This window comes from Cibotium barometz, chromosome 40 (genome assembly GCF_041138505.1).
Source record: "Cibotium barometz isolate CiBa-2024 chromosome 40, ASM4113850v1, whole genome shotgun sequence".
In the NCBI taxonomy this organism is placed as follows: Eukaryota; Viridiplantae; Streptophyta; class Polypodiopsida; order Cyatheales; family Cibotiaceae; genus Cibotium; species Cibotium barometz.
This window is the reverse complement of record NC_141085.1, coordinates 16,558,880-16,574,839: the sequence shown is the minus strand read 5'-3', so window position 1 is coordinate 16,574,839 and position 15,960 is coordinate 16,558,880. Positions and strand designations below refer to the sequence as shown.

The 15,960-nt window shown below is 49.7% G+C and overlaps 1 protein-coding gene across 2 annotated transcripts in view; it reads left to right on the top strand.

Moving 5' to 3' along the window:
- Nucleotides 1-14,200, top strand: part of LOC147615252 (Insulinase (Peptidase family M16) family protein) — a 45,989-nt gene extending 31,789 nt beyond the window's left edge. For both annotated transcript variants that reach the window (XM_086779320.1, XM_086779319.1), the window contains exons 16-20: nt 6,186-6,389; nt 6,465-6,571; nt 6,708-6,861; nt 13,139-13,260; nt 13,609-14,200. In XM_086779320.1, coding sequence (XP_086635446.1) covers nt 6,186-6,389; nt 6,465-6,571; nt 6,708-6,861; nt 13,139-13,260; nt 13,609-13,870 — 849 coding nt within the window. In that variant the 3' untranslated portion in view covers nt 13,871-14,200. The remainder of the gene's footprint in view (nt 1-6,185; nt 6,390-6,464; nt 6,572-6,707; nt 6,862-13,138; nt 13,261-13,608) is intronic.
- The last annotated feature ends 1,760 nt before the right edge of the window (nt 14,201-15,960 follow it).

Genomic DNA, 15,960 nt, shown 5'->3' with positions numbered 1-15,960 from the left:
AATTTCATGCCTATATGCAGAGGCTAGTTGCCTCCTTGAACAGGAACCGGTGTAGTTAGTTCCTACACCAAAGCAGGGACGGAAGAGGGTAATAACCTCTTCAATACAACGCTGTTTCAGCACTGTTTAGGTGCTGTTTTTGGGCTGTTATGTTGCCCGGTTGATGCCAGAATGCAGTAGGACTTTGCTAAAGTCTTCCAGGACAATACAAGGGTTAATTTGGGCTGAAAACAGAGCTGAAAACAGGTCTGTGCAGAAAATTACAGCAAGCTGAATTGTGATGTTTTGGACTCCATTGGGTAGTCTGATGCCTATGGAAGTGAGCCTATCAGTTGGGACTCATTCTGAGATGTTATGGAACAGTTTTAGTGCAGTTATGCTGGCAAATTTCTCCCAGAATTTGTAAAACTCAGCTGGTGCAAGTAGAGTGCTCTGTTGCACTCGAGCTTTGTATTTTTTCCAACTTTTTAACAATAAAGAAATACCGCAAGGGGCACCGGACTTCGGGGCCAATGTGTTGTTGAGCGAGGGAGCGAGGATTCTGTGATTGTGTGTCTGAGTAAGTCCAGATTATTTGTGAATGAATTACCGCTTTGTGTCCATAGACCGGTTTTATGGTTCCGTTGCCGGGACAGGGTCCTCTTTTCTGCAAGAGCCCGGACACGGATTGGATTGGGTGAACAGGAGACACACATAGTGAGGTACAAGTGATTACAGGTGAGAAAGAGTACGGTCTCTTTCTTTGGATATAGGTTCCCTTAAACTTTCAGTTGACAGTATGACAGACAAAGGGAAAGGCAAGCTCCCTGCCGAAGAGAGTTCCTCTTCTACTCGCAGACAGCGTATAGAGGTGATGGGTGCCGAGGTGTCAGCCTCTGCTCGGACGGAGCCAGTAGTACAGCCAGCCTTGTTAGAGGAAGAACAGGAACAGGAGGATTTGTTTCAGGCACAGCTTCTTAGCATGCTTGGAACTTTTCAGCAGCTAGTTAAGAATCCCAGAATGAAGAAATTTTTGCAGTCACGTACAGGGGATTCCCAGGCTGAAGCATCCCAGCATGCAGTAGAGAGGGCACAAGAACAGTTGCAAATGAGGGTAGAGCATGTTGAGCAGGCACCTGTGATACTAGCTGATCCAGTGCAACATGTTACCCAGGCACAGGTACAGGCTGAAATTGCCAGAAACCTGGAAGATATATAATGCATTTCATGTGAGCCTGTTGAGGTCTTTTATTGGCAATGTGCCAGAAGATATGGTGCCAAAGGAACAGCCTGAAGTGGAGGAATTGGATGAAATTCTGGTTCCTGAGCAGATTCTGGCCCATAAAGACAGAAAAGTGAAAGGACAAGTTGCAAGAAGATACTTGGTGAAATTCAGAAATTATTCACCAATGGATGCTAAATGGATGGATGAGGTTGAACTGGCTGATTCATCTCAGTTGATGCAACTTTACAAGGAAGCCTTCCTGTTAGAACCTGCAGTGATTTAATATGCTTTTTGAAGCTGAATTATGAATGACCTGTACATTTGTATTATATGTTTGGCAATGTACAGTTTTCACATTTGTTGTCAATGACCTAATCAATGAATGAACTTTCAGTGCTTTGAAGTTGTATCTGTTACGCTTCAAATCAATGATTTACATGTTGTGACACTAATAGTATAAAATATATGCTATCGCCCTGTGTTGCATCCGGAAACATGTATTTGAAAGGCTTGAACCTGCGATGGCACAAATGGTAGTGGGGAATCCCTATCATCGTCCCGTGTCATCCGTTGGCAGGAGATACATGCGATGACACTAATCACCTGCGGAATCTTGTGATCGTCCTGTGTCATCCGTTTGCATGTGGACTTGCAATCGAGGTCGCTTGCTTCTTTCAAGAGGGGGGTATGTCACCAGGAGGTGAAAATTTTTGCAGTTGTTTTCTTTATTTACATATCTTTATAAATATATATTTTTCTTTTCTTTCTCTTTGGTTGCTGTTGTTTTCCCCCGGGATCTCTTGGAAGGGCTTGGGCCATTGCAATGTCAGAATGGGTCAGCCAATGGGACTTTGGACCAGTGGTTGGCTAAGCCTGAGAACTGCACTGAAAGATGAATGACAGTGCCCAGGACATGGGCACTGAAAGATGAATGACAGTGTCCAGGACATGGCCACTGAATGAGGGCATAGGCCGAGTAAGTGGCCGCCACCGAAATGTGAATGTATCTTGAATTCTAAGCAAATTCTGAAGTGACCATAGTGGTCAAGGATGGTCAGGAGACCAAAAGGAATGCAGATGACATCATCCCTAAAATCTAGGAAACTGCTATTTTGGGCAGTGTCGGAATTGAAAAGTGTTCGCGTCAGTTTGTGTAGAATGTCAAGGGGACCAAAAGCTGGCAAAGGATTGTTGTGAGAATGTGAACCAGTCAGGAGATTTTTAGCTTGGAAGATTGCATGTGGAAAAGGCTTAAAATGTGCCAAGTGTCAAATTTTTGTGTATTTTCCACACTAGGAAGAGGGAAGCGTGGGATTTTGGGCTAAATGAGGCTCATTTGCAGCCATTATGGTGGATTGTTGCAGGTAAAGAGCTATTGTGGTGCACTCCCTTGCCCTGCAACTCATGTATTGAGGGTTGAGCTTGCTCCCCACAGCCTCTCTCTCTCTCTCTCTCTCTCTTGCAGACTACTCATCAGATAAAATCAGGTACAGTTGTGTGAATTTCATGCCTATATGCAGAGGCTAGTTGCCTCCTTGAACAGGAACCGGTGTAGTTAGTTCCTACACCAAAGCAGGGACGGAAGAGGGTAATAACCCTTTCAATACAACGCTGTTTCAGCACTGTTTAGGTGCTGTTTTTGGGCTGTTATGTTGCCTGGTTGATGCCAGAATGCAGTAGGACTTTGCTAAAGTCTTCCAGGACAGTACAAGGGTTAATTTGGGCTGAAAACAGAGCTGAAAACAGGTCTGTGCAGAAAATTACAGCAAGCTGAATTGTGATGTTTTGGACTCCATTGGGTAGTCTGATGCCTATGGAAGTGAGCCTGTCAGTTGGGACTCATTCTGAGATGTTATGGAACAGTTTTAGTGCAGTTATGCTGGCAAATTTCTCCCAGAATTTGTAAAACTCAGTTGGTGCAAGTAGAGTGCTCTGTTGCACTCGAGCTTTGTATTTTTTCCAACTTTTTAACAATAAAGAAATACCGCAAGGGGCGCCGGACTTCGGGGCCAATGTGTTGTTGAGCGAGGGAGCGAGGATTCTGTGATTGTGTGTCTGAGTAAGTCCAGGTTATTTGTGAATGAATTACCGCTTTATGTGTCCATAGACCGGTTTTAGAGACCCATCACCCTTCTAGGGACGGCCTATAAGATTTTGGCCAAGGCCATCAGTTGGCGACTTCAGTCTTCTCTCCTAGAACTACAGCTTCGGCTAGGATGCGGCAACAGGACCTCATTGTGCTACTCCTAGACTTTGAGAAAGCTTATGACAGGGTGGACTGGAGCTTTCTAGAGGGCACAATGAGCAGGCAACAAATTTTCCCTTTCTCGCTTGGTTCGACAGGGTTGTCCGTTGGCGTTGTACCTCTTCCTATTTGTCGCCAAGCCCATGAGTAGTATTCTCTTCGCCCAAGAGACCGGACTTCAGGGATTGTGCCTTCCCCTTTGCACGCAGGAGGAGTTGTTGGACTCAGAATTTGTAGACGACAGAGCAGCCTACCTTGCGGGAGATGTTGGGAATCTCTAGAGATTCGCGGAGGTGATAGAGATTTTTTTCTTTGCATCAGGAGTGCAGATCAATTGGCACAAGTCGTGTGGTTTTTGGGTAGGCTCAACACCCACCTCGACTTAGCGACCAGTTGAGGCTTTCCAATGGATCCAGAGGGGCACCAGTCCGATACCTTGGTTGCCAGGTTGGCATTGATCTCTCTCTCGGGCAGCAGCTCACTCCGCTTCTTTTGAGTATTTGGAAGAAGTTTTTATACTGGAGCTCGGCGAGGCTATCCCTAGCAGGCAAAGTGGTGGTGACGAACGAGGTACTGCTTGCCACCATGTGGTACATCACCTCGTGTTGGGCCTTTTCTCGGGCATGTATTGACCAGGTACAACGTTTTGATCCGGAACTTCTTATGGGCTGGAAGCGATGGGAGGCGAGCTAGGGCCAAGGTGGCATGGAGAGTGATCATTCAGCCACGTAGCAAAGGGAGACTTGGCCTCATCGATCCAGCTATACAGAGCCGTGTCCTGTTGGGCAAGTTGATTGTCAAAGGACTCCTACCTTGTGGTGAGCCTTGGAAGGATTTCCTCTTGGCCCAGATTTCAACCCGCACTTTGAGCCTTGGAGGCCCGGGGCCGCAGAGTACTAGATGGATATTCACAGAGATGCGAGCCCATGGTTTTAGTCTTGCCTTTGAGGACAAATTTGCAGCCAATCTACTTCGTGCTTGGGATCATCTCAGGCCAGCTCTCAGACAGATTGTTCCAGTGCCTTCAAAGGAGCAGCTTTGGCAGCCGTTGATCTGGAACCCCTGATCCGTTTACCCAGTGGCCACATGCTAGGGGCCCGACCAGAACCAACCAAGTCTCTCGGAGATTGGATTGCACTTAGGCAGCTACCTCAGGCAGAGTAGGAGAGGCCTGACAAGGATCCGGGGTAGAGATAGGCTCAGCATCGACATCATCTCAGTTATTCCTTAGTAGTGGCTGATTCCTATTCCAGACCCGACCCCCCTGGTGTGGCTAGGCGTGTTCACCAGACACGATGTCCTTGTGGCGGTCCATGGAGGAGATGAGGATAGTGGTCTGCTCACTTTTTCTATTGGATCCCATTTCAAACTAGAGAGATCAGAGCACCCCTTGGAGGATTTCAAAGGTTGTACCTTGCAGAGGGTGAGGGTGATTGGTTTTCGGGCACGGGCATGGCACATAGATCGAGCACCGGCCAAGGTGGCCAAGGAGAGACTTTGGCGGCTATGGATTTGGGAGTGCCGACCTCTCACGCGGTTGCAGTGGGACCTTGGAGAGTGGACTTGGCATGATCCCACAGATTGTGTGGAGACTTTGGATGCCCCTTTCTTTGCATATACAACGCGGCGTAGCCGCAAGATCCAGATGCCTGAGATAGATGGCACATCGGCATCGGCAACGCACTGGCAGTCTTAGGGCCTATCACAGCGCTTCCTTTCAGATTTTTGGAAGAGGCTTTGGGACAGCTTTCGGCCGAGGAAGATCACTCTCTTTCTTTGGTTGACGGCACACAGGAGTTTGGCGGTCGGTACTTGGCTGGCAGTCGGAGGTCGGTTAGCAGCTTGCCCGAGGTGCAGCCACCCCCAAGAGTCTCAACGACATTGCCTTTGGGATTGCTCGAAGGCTCGACAGATTTGGTAGCGGATTCTCTGCATCTTTGCTATGGACTAGGCATCGACCCGGATCATCACTTGGGGTACTGTCGCTTGGGCCATTGAGGCTAGAGTGGTCAAGACTTATGAGGAGGATGGGGGAAGACTAGCCCTTCAGATCTCCTACTATCGTATTGCATCAGTACTAGTCACAGCCCCACTGACGGGTGCTTTACGACCAGGCTCATGCCAACGATGGGAGATTTGCAGTAGTATAGCAGCCTGGCACATCTGGTGTGCTAGATGCAACGAGGCCATCGAGGGTACCTGCACTCCATGGGCTGAGACCATCAGGAGCATATGGCTCGATATCATTCACACCCTCCGCGGTCAGTGGGGGAAGCTTCAAGGAGGTTCTGACCGCATGCGGAAGCGGCGGGAAGCCTTCTCGAGACTTTGGAGGCTTGGCCCTTTCCTCACAGATAGAGGCGGTGACCCCATTTGGCATTACAGACCACCTATATGGTTGTTCCCCGCCCTTCCCCCTATACGAGATAGCCTTCTTCTCACAGGGTGGCCAGCCGGAGGAGAAGCATCTCTTCCCCTTTGATAATTTTTCTCCCACCCTTATATGAGGTGAGGCTGTATCTAGCCCATCGTGCTTGTACTTAGCCCTTCGCGGCTGTTTTTCTTTAACTAATTGAAGGATCTTTTTCCCGGAAAAAACAAATAAAATAAATATATATATATATCACACACCATGTCACTCATAAATATCTATATGTATGTATGTGTATGTGTATGTAAGTGTACGTATTAGTGGCTGTGGTAATGAATATCTTGACTGATGTATGTGCTTACCAGATTCACATTGTAGCCCTTTGCCATGGTAACCTTTTGGAAGAAGAGGCCATGGCAATTGTCAAAATTTTCAAAGATTATCTTGTCATGGAACCATTGCCAGATGCAGCTGAACCAAAAGAGAAAATACTAAAGCTTCCTTCTGGCACCAGTTTAGTTTACAGTGCAGACGCGAAAAATATGATGGAGGAGAACTCTGCAGTAGAGGTAATTGTCTTTCTTTTCACTGATGATGGCATCTGGCAAAGGATTATCTGTTCAGGTTACTGCCTGTTCTTGCAGATGTATTTCCAACTTGATCAAGACGAGGGTGAAGTGAGTGTTAAGGCAAGGGCGATCTATGACCTTTTTGAATCGATTGTGTATGAGCCTTGCTTCAACGAGTTGAGGTAACTATTGCCTGTTGTCCAGTAGCATGTTGGTCATCAGGATCCTACGATGTGACCAACGAGGGTTAGGTGTGTGGCAAGTCTATGAACAAGTGCAAGGGGAGGCTTATTGATTTGTGTTTTGTTGTTTTTGCAGAACAAAGGAGCAGCTTGGCTATACAGTGAGCTGCAGTGCAAGGATGACCTACCGAGTGTTGGGGTTTTGCTTCCGTGTGTTGTCAGCAAAATTTTCGCCTCCGTACCTGAAACAACGTATTGATAAATTCATCAATAACTTTCAGAGTTTCCTGGTATGACTGTCTTTCTGATTCTTTTGTTTCCCTGTTTTTACTACAAAAAGCTATTTATTGAGGAAGTGAAACCGTGTACGAGGTTAGGGAAGAGTTTCTAAACATCAGGAGAAGCTGTGAGAGCCATTTTTAAACAATTTGTCAGAATGCCTCCTATGCTCTCCTGTTTCTTCTGTTATTCCTTCTATGCCAAATCGGCCCTACAGAGCCATTGATCCCTGTGATTGGAGTGATGGGGGTCATGCTCCTCCCTGTAAGGATACTTCCTTGTTTGTACCTGACATGCATTTTGGAGTAAGATGGTGCAATCAGTTGTTTGCATTGCAGACTTTGGGCCACTCTTTGATCTTCTTTTTAATGCCAGACAGACCATTCTGGTGTGAATGATGGATTTAGGCCTTACGGTGTGAATGAGGGATTTAGGCCTTCAAACATGCTTTTGGGCTGTGATAGCCTGGATGCAGTTTATAGTTCATCTTTATGAGCCAAGTCTACATGGCGGATGGTGGCACTGACTATGACCGTGGACCCACAGTCATGGCATGGGCACCCTGCGTATACATGCCTATATAGATTCATGGCCAGCTCTTTCTCCACACAATTCATCAGTCATCGCTGTGAGTTTACTCCCTAGCTTCTACTAGCATGCAGCCTGTGTTAACAGTTCCAGATCAGCCATCAAAGCTCCCTTCACAAGAGCACACGGGTGTGGGGCTTTGCCATCTGTTGTATCACTTCAGTAATATAGTATTCATCTCTGTCTTTGTTATTGTGTAATTTGGGTTTTAAAGTCGTGTGCTGTGAAAGATCTTGTGAGTGTTCTCGTATACACCGCATGTTGTATCCTCTTTTTTTTTTTCTTTTCGAGAAAAGATCCTTTCATTAGTTATATAAAGACGCCCATAGGGCTACAAAAGATCCTCTCCTGCTCGCAAGGAAAACAGAGTAGTGGACAAAGCAAGGCAGCCCGGGAGACTCTCCCTAGGTGCTGCAAAGTACAAGCATCAGTACAAAGAACTGAGGGGCTAAATCATACAATAGGAGGGGGGAAAAGCCAAACAGGTGGCCTGTAATGCCAGCGGGGTGTGTAGGGTATAGAAGGGGCCGCTGCGCCAGGTGGTGTGGAAAGCTTGGCGCCGCAAGATCGCCTCATCTGAGTCACCCCGGATGCGGTCATACTGTCCTCGCAGGGTGTGGATCAACTCCTGCCAAATCCCCCGAACAGTCTCTGCTGGTGGCTCCAATCTCCCCTCAAAGGCCCTGAAACACCGGGCCCTCCAGGTGAACCAGATGGTGAGGCTGCTGAGGAGCTACCATCGTAGATCCCTCTCCTGTGTCCAGCTGGCGGACGAGAAATCCGGTGAAGGAACAAGGCGAGGCTGGCCCCTAATGAATCTGATGGCCTGGCTGTCCTGCTCCGTCTCATAGCCCATAGCAGGCCCTGACGAAGTCGACCAAGCAGCGGCACCCCACGTATACAAACCCTCCGGAGAGAGGGGGGCGAGAATACGCAGCATCCGTAGCCAAATCTGCTGCGCCTGAGGGCAATCCCAAAGGCAATGTCTCTGTGTCTCCATAGGGTGGCCGCATCGGACACAGGCCGCCGGAAGACCGCTGTAGACAAGCCAAGTGCCAACTGCTGATCCCCTGTGGGCGACCAGCCACCCACTGGAAAGTCCAGATCCTGCGGGCCTGTCTACTGGCCCAGAGCCGGGCCCAAAAATCCTCCAGGAACTCCTGTGGAAGTCCTTGTAGCCGCCAATGCCCCGCTGCAGCTGGGGAGACCATCCTCCTCGCCGTCAAAATATGCCACCCCAGCCGAACAGTATACTGGAAAAAGGTGGTCTCTGTGGCCTCAAGGGCTGCATAAGGATCATGCCACTCGTACTCACCAGGGTCCCACTGTAGCCGGGCCAAGGGGCGCGCTGCATATGCCCATACGCGCCAATCCGGGAGCACATCTGCAGGGTCTGGGTCAATATGCCACTTCCGAGAAGCGGTGGCCACTACCCGTATCCTCTGGAAGGTGCACTCTGCAACCAAAGGCGACTCCACCTCCACTCTCTGAAGTCTGCCCTCATAAGCCCTCTGAAAAGCTCTGTGGCATCACCCCAGTGTCCAAAACATACTGAAAGCCCCTACGGAGGCTTGGCCCCAAAAGGTCCCAATAGCGCATAAAAAAGGCAGGCGTCAATCCATCCTCCCCTGGGCAACTATGGCGCGGCAGGACCCTCAAGGCCTCAGCAAGCTCAACCTCTGAAAGAGGCGCACCCAGAACTGTACGCATACGATCTGTGACCCTCCTCTGCACATGGGCCCACACAGTCTGTTTGCAAGCATCCCGAGCCTCAGTGGCTGGCTCCTCTGAAAGTAGGTCTCTATAGAACCCAGTGGCAATGGCTCTGATCTCCCCGGGCTCAGTAGCTACCGATCCGTCCGGCCTCCCAAGCTGACGGACTCCTGCTCGAGCATGGCGGGGTCCAGTGATCTCAAAAAACTCTCCAGTCACTCTATCACCAAGCTGCGTCCACTGAGAGGCCTGGCGGCGATAGTAAAACTCATGTCTCTGCTCCTCTGCCTCTCTAACCTCCTGAGCTGCCTGGCTCAGCTGGGACGCCACCCACTCACATGCAGGCTGTTGCTCCTGAAGGCGCTGGAGCGAAGCAAGGCTGCGTCTCAGCCGATGCTCTCGCTCGCGAGTCTCTCTCAGCCGTGTCAAAGCTGCCGTGTGCAGAAAAGAGCTAAGCTCGATGAGTCCCTGGGCACACTGGCCTGCTGCATCCTGGTCAGAGCACTGACTATCATGCCATATCCTCTCAATGTCCTCAGCGAGACTAGGATCTGTAAGTACCCTCTCTGGGATCCTCAACTGCAGGCTGGGCTCCCGTGTCCCCTCCCCAAGTGTCAAAATAACTGGCGCATGGTCTGAAAATGAGGTGCCAGCGAGAATGCCAACGGAGCCCCCTCGCTCCACTAACTAGTCGCCCACATAAAAGCGATCAATCCGTGATAGAATAGTCCCTCCCTGCCGCCGGCGATCCAACCGAGAGAAACTAAGATTGTCTTGAGAGCGGGAGAAGGCCCCATGCTGCCATGCATCAGTGATCCTTAGTGACATGCAAAATCGCTCCCAAGCTGCAAGCTCCGTGCCGTGCACTGTAACATGACTGTCTCCCACCCTATCGGCCGGGTCCTCAAGCATGTTGAAGTCTCCCCCGACACACCAGTGTGCGGCCTCTGGCAATGCATCCGTAACCTGGGTCCAGAACTCTGCTCTGGCGCTAGCATGGTTGGGTGCATAGACGTTAAGCACGCCCAAGAGCTCATCATGCATCCTCAGAATGACATACTGTGCTCTACCAGGCACAATGATCCCTCGATCCACAATGGCCTGCCGCCACACATCTGCAATGACCATGCATACTCCTCCCTGTCCACCCAAAGGGCTGAACCCTGCAGACCAAAAGGTGTCCCATCTACCAGGCATCACCGAACCATATCTCCGGATCCTGCTCTCACCCAAGTGGTGCTCCTGCATCATCAAAATATCAATACTGCCACCAACCAGGCATCTCTGCAGCTCCTGCCTCAAGCAACCACGATAGCGTATGTAATGTGCTCCGCCGAGGCCCTGTACATTCCATGAGATGATCCTCATGGATGACCTGCTGAGGTGGATGCTGTCTGAGCCGTACGGCGGGCCTTCGCAAGCGGCTTGGATGGAGAATAGTCCCCATCCGAGCGGCTACGAATTTGCCCACCCGGTGTGCTGCAAGAATCACGAATCAAGCGCCAGTGGTTGTCCCATGGCGACTGCCTCTCGCTTAGACATAGCAACCTCGTGAATGCAGACATATCCAGGGTCGCGTGCTAAGTCTGCCACTATGCGAACGACCAAATGGCGAATCCCTGAGGCATCCACACTCCCGGGATCCAAGAAAAAATGAGCCAACTCCCATAGTTGGCCTATCACATCTATCACCTCCAGATCGCTCACATGGTGTGAAAACTCAACTGCCTGAGTCTTCAAAGTGCTAAGAGCGAGCTCCAGAGTCCACTCCCGGTCGCATGGGCCACAGAGAGGGAACGAGAAGGCCACCGCTGAGTCAAGTGCCTCCTCCCCGCGGGCGGAGGTATCACTACATGAACTCGGATGGGTGCTGGCTCATAGGGGCCCTCTGCTCCAAAGAGCCGTGTGAAGGAGTAATCAAAAGCCTCCGAGCGCTGTCTAGTGCCGAGGCGACTCAACCGACTGCGGATAGATGATAACCGTGAAGCCCGAATCGGCATGGTAAGTCTCCTCTGTGCTCGATCAAGATCGGAGCTCAGAGCCCTTCGGACTGCAGGTGAATGCCAGGGGACTACCCCAGGGCCTCCCGGGGAGTTGAGGCTGGCGGGGGGGGGGGGGGGGGGGGGGGAGGAGGGGGGGGCGAGGGGGGTGGAGAAGGAGCTGCTGCCGAAACCGGAGCGGGGGCGGGAGGCGGCGAAGGAGGAAGCGAGGCGGTATCGGGGGATGGGGGTGGGGGGGTGAAGGAGGGGGTGCTGGCATCTCCTGGTCCTCAGTCGTCGCAGGGGTCTCCTCCTGTAGGGGAGCAAAGCTGTTCCTCACGGGAACCCAGTGGTGCTGAGTCTGAGGCTGCGGCGGCTGCATCGGTCTCTGGGCATGCTGCTATGGCTGTCTCCCTCGACGGCGCCCCTGTCCAGGCTGCCACTCCGAGGTCTCTGTGGCCTGAGCAGGTGTCCCGGAGGCTGCCTGCCGAGCCGCATCTGTGGGCGGGCCATCAGGGGCCTGCTGCTGCGGTGAGGGTCGGGGTCTCCTGCGAGGACAGGCCTTGGCCAGATGGCCGACTTGCCTGCAAATAAAGCACTGGTTCGGGAGCCCCGAGAACTCCACTCTCTGATCAATCCATCCCCCCCCTATCCTCGGTAGCTGAATGACCTTCGAAAGGGAGGAGATGTCCGGAACCAAAACTCTGACGGAAGGTAGCCCAGCTGCTCTGGCCACCACTGAAGCTGCTGTGGGGCCAGTCTCTAGCACCGAACCCACCAATGCTCCCAGCCTAGAAAGGAGCGGCAAGTACTCACGGCGGAGTCCAGGGAAGCAAACTCTAACATGGAAGAGGCGCTCTCCCTGCTCGGCCGCTGCTGGGTCAAAGCCATGCTGCCAAGGTCTGAAGAATGCCCGAGCACCCCTGATGTCTAGGGGACTCATGGCTAGGACCTTGGCCACGCTCTGGGCAGTCTCGAATTCGATCTGGTAGTGACCACGGCCCAGTAGCTGAACGTCCAGGATCTTGCCCACATTTGCAAGAAGGCGGGCTTGGAGAAGATCCCGGATCTCCCCTCTGCTAGGGCGAGTGCCGACTATACGGCAGATGGTGGAATGCGCCTGGAGGCGTTCCACCTCCGCGGTGAGGCTCGCTTCCTCTTCTGGCGAAAGAGAAAGCCTGATGGGGGTATCCTCAGGGGCGGGCGAGGGGGCTGCGGGAGAGTCCCTCTGAGGTGGGGAGGAACCTCCATCAGAGTCTGAAGCTAGGTCGAAGGCGGAGCAAAGCGGAGAGTCCTGCAAGAGCCGAGCTGCACACAAGGGCGGAAGGCAAAAACGAAAAAAAAGGGGGGGAAAACCCCAGGGGACGGAAAAATCAGAAAAAAAGGGGGGGGAAGGTAAGGCGGCGAAGACCAAAAAAGGGCCCTAGGGGGGAGGCGGAAGCAACGCGAATCAGGGGGCGGGGGGGAAGATATGGCAACAGCGGCGAGTGGGGGGGTGAGGCGCTGAAGGAAGATGGGAGGGCGCGAAGGAGAGGAGAAGGAGCAGGGGGCGGCGGGCGCAGCAGCGCTGGGGCGCGCAGGACAGCCAGGCGGGGGAGGGGGGGCGAACGCGAATGCAGGCGGGGGGGCGGGAGGGGTGAGCAAACGCGAAAGCGGAAGAGGGGGGAGGTGTGCAGTAGCGTGAGCAGGGGGGGAGCGCGAGCTTCAGCGAGCAGTTGGTGTTCATGTTGTATCCTCTTGAGTCTTACATATATATATAAGTATATATATGTGTATGTATATATGTGTACACACACACACACACACAAGGGGTACTTAAACTTTGTGCTGACACCGATTCTTTAACTGAGCAGACTGCCTTGCGATAAGGTGGCATGTGGATATGTTGGTCTAAAACCAGCCATGACATAAGAAACATCCATTTTTATTTCTTTGGCTATGATGCACTAGGCATGTGATGCATTTGATCATGTTTGGATCTTACTCATTGTTGGTGATTACTTGGCAGGACAACATTGATGATGATGAGTTTGGGCACTATGTGGATGCTTTAATCGAGGACAAGCTTGAGAGAGACCATCATTTAACAGAGGAAACTGATCGCCACTGGGTTCAAATTGTGGAGCAAAGGTAATGCATAGGTCCTTCTAAAATCTTATATAGAATCCCCCCTCCCAGAGTTAGTGATTACTATCAACTACCTTCTCATATAATCTGGTTCATTGAGGAGAACTGGAACGGGTTACACAAATCTTCCTGCCCATGGGACAGTGGGCGGGGAGTTGGAGCCTGCTTGTCATTCACGGGCAGCCTGAGTGGGCCCTAGCCTTAAATCTAGGTCATAACATGCTTTCACTTTTTCAACTTTAGAAACCTCAAAATCCATGCTCATGACTGGCCTATGTTTTGCCTTGCTCTGCATATAGTTCAATCAAGGTAGGGTTCTTGCTTGTTTACTAAATCATTCTGGGGTTTCAGGTATCTCTTTGACATTAACAATCGGGAGGCAGAAGAGTTGAGAAAAATTACCAAGGCTGATGTGATTGACTGGTACAAAACATTTTTTTGCCCAAAGTCTCCAAATTTTCGAAAATTGACAATTTTTATTTGGGGTTCCAAATCTCGTGCTCAGAAAGGCACCAAGAGTGGTAGGCGGGCAGGTGCTAATGTTGAAGAAGAAGTCATTGAAAATATATCAGAATTCAAAGGGAGAAGTCAGTATTTTCCTGCCCTCTGCTGAGGGGGTGAGTTTGCATCAGTTCATTCTCGTAAGTCACGATTTTTCCTGAAGTTGGTGTATCAGACGGCAACAGTTTTGTACAAAAGTAAGCATTGCTGAGTAAAGACTCTCAAGGGGTTACTGGATCTGGCAGTTACGAGTATTTTAGCCTGGGAACCGGGTTTAAGATTCAAGGTGTTGTATGATGAGGGTATAGGCTATCTCATTCTTTGTGTAATCATTGGCATTTGGATTGTTAAAATTTTCCATTGTTTGGAGGGAGAGTTTGCCAAAAAAAGGTAGTTTTTCTTTCACAGGTACGGTTTTGAATAAAAAATTGACATGGGTAAATCTCTCTCTCTCTCTCTCTCTCTCTCTCTCTCTCATGTCTGCTAGCTATCTTTAGGTACAGGTTTTGGTCATATTGGATACCAAAAGGTGTCTTTTTATGTTTGTTGGGCCACATGGCTAAAGATCAGTGTGTGTGTGTGTGTGTGTGTGTATGTGATTAGCGTCTTTATTTAAGATTTAGAGGCGGGCCAACTTTGGGATGAATGAGAGGTCTTTTTTTGCACAGCCGTATGAAAAGCCTTTGATAACAAGCTTTTTTTGTGAATATGCGAGGCTTTTGATCATAGGCTTTTCGGATGGCCCAATTGAGTTAGCCGTGTGAAATGCCAACAGACCTGGTTTGTGTCTGCTGATGGACACTTGAAGCCATGGGGATGATGTTGAATTTCGAGGCTTTAGGACCCAGTTCGTTTTTAAACTGCACATCATGTTTTCTACAAGATGTTATATTTAGACAGGATTGAAGATATGACCTATGATCTAGATGCTCTAAATCTTACAGCCCATAGCCTGTAGAGTGCCTTCTTTAACATGCAAACTCTCTTCTCTGATTGTGGGACCTAGAATCCTCCATATTGGTAATGGTACGAGGACCTGTAATGTTTCTTTGTATGCATATTTTAAGGGGGCTTGTGCATGGTCATAATTCTGCATGCGCATGATCTCAGCATGAAAGGTAGCAACAAAAGATTTGTTAGATGCAATAAGTTGCTACCTTTCAAGTTTTCATCATGAAAGGTAGGGACTAAAGATTTGTAAGATGCGATAGTCGCTAAAGGATTTTACACAAGCCTAATCATACCTTCATTTCTTAGTCGTGCCCCAATTGGGTATCATAGCATTATGCCAAATGGGAAGCAATGGTGTGGATGAGAGCCAATGCTTATGGCACTAGGAAAATAACTACAGTTGAAAATATTCTTCAGAGGCGGCCATTATGCTGCTAGGTGTGGAAATATTAGTGTAGAAATTAAGGGAGGTGATGCTGTGTTGACGGGAGATCTTAACGACTACAAGGGAGGGCAGGCTGGGTGGGTCAAATTTGTGGGTTGTTTACCAACTATGTGGGGGAATGAATGAAACCGCCACCGATATTATTATTTCATTAGGCATGTCAACTGGTATCAGCATAGGATTTAGGAGAATTATGTGCTTATCACATGCAAATTGTTGCATCTTCAGAGAGCCACTAACAGTCATCATGTGTCCCCTTCAAGGGCATGCGCCCAGTTTCAACTCATGCTCTCTATACAGTTTCACCCAAGGTGGTGGTGATGATGGATTGTAATGTGATGGTGCATAAGAAATGTGTGGTTTGAGATGCCCAAAGTTGTATTTTTATTGATGAAGCACAGTTAATCCTAATCAACAAAAGTTGATCTATGGCCTCCTAAAATGGTCCTATTTGCTTCGAAAATTTGCCGAGCATATTGAAAAGTCCATACGGGTTCGATTGAGAGTTTGAAAAAGTCGAATGTAGCTCTGCATCATTGCAAGGACAAAGCTCTTAAAAATTAAATGCAGAGTGTGTCAGTTTGTATAAGTCTGGGCCATTGGGAAGGCCTCAGTCCTTTCTATATGCCTTCGAAATCCATTGTTTTCCAAGCATATGAGGTTAAGGGATGTAACCCCTAGATTTTTGAGAGATGGGTCATGATGCAGTGAAAGCATGTAAATATGGGAAACAGAACTGCATTGGAATAAACTTAGGGTGATACTCATAAAGACACATCTGAAGTTTGAAGAATGATTTAAAGAGC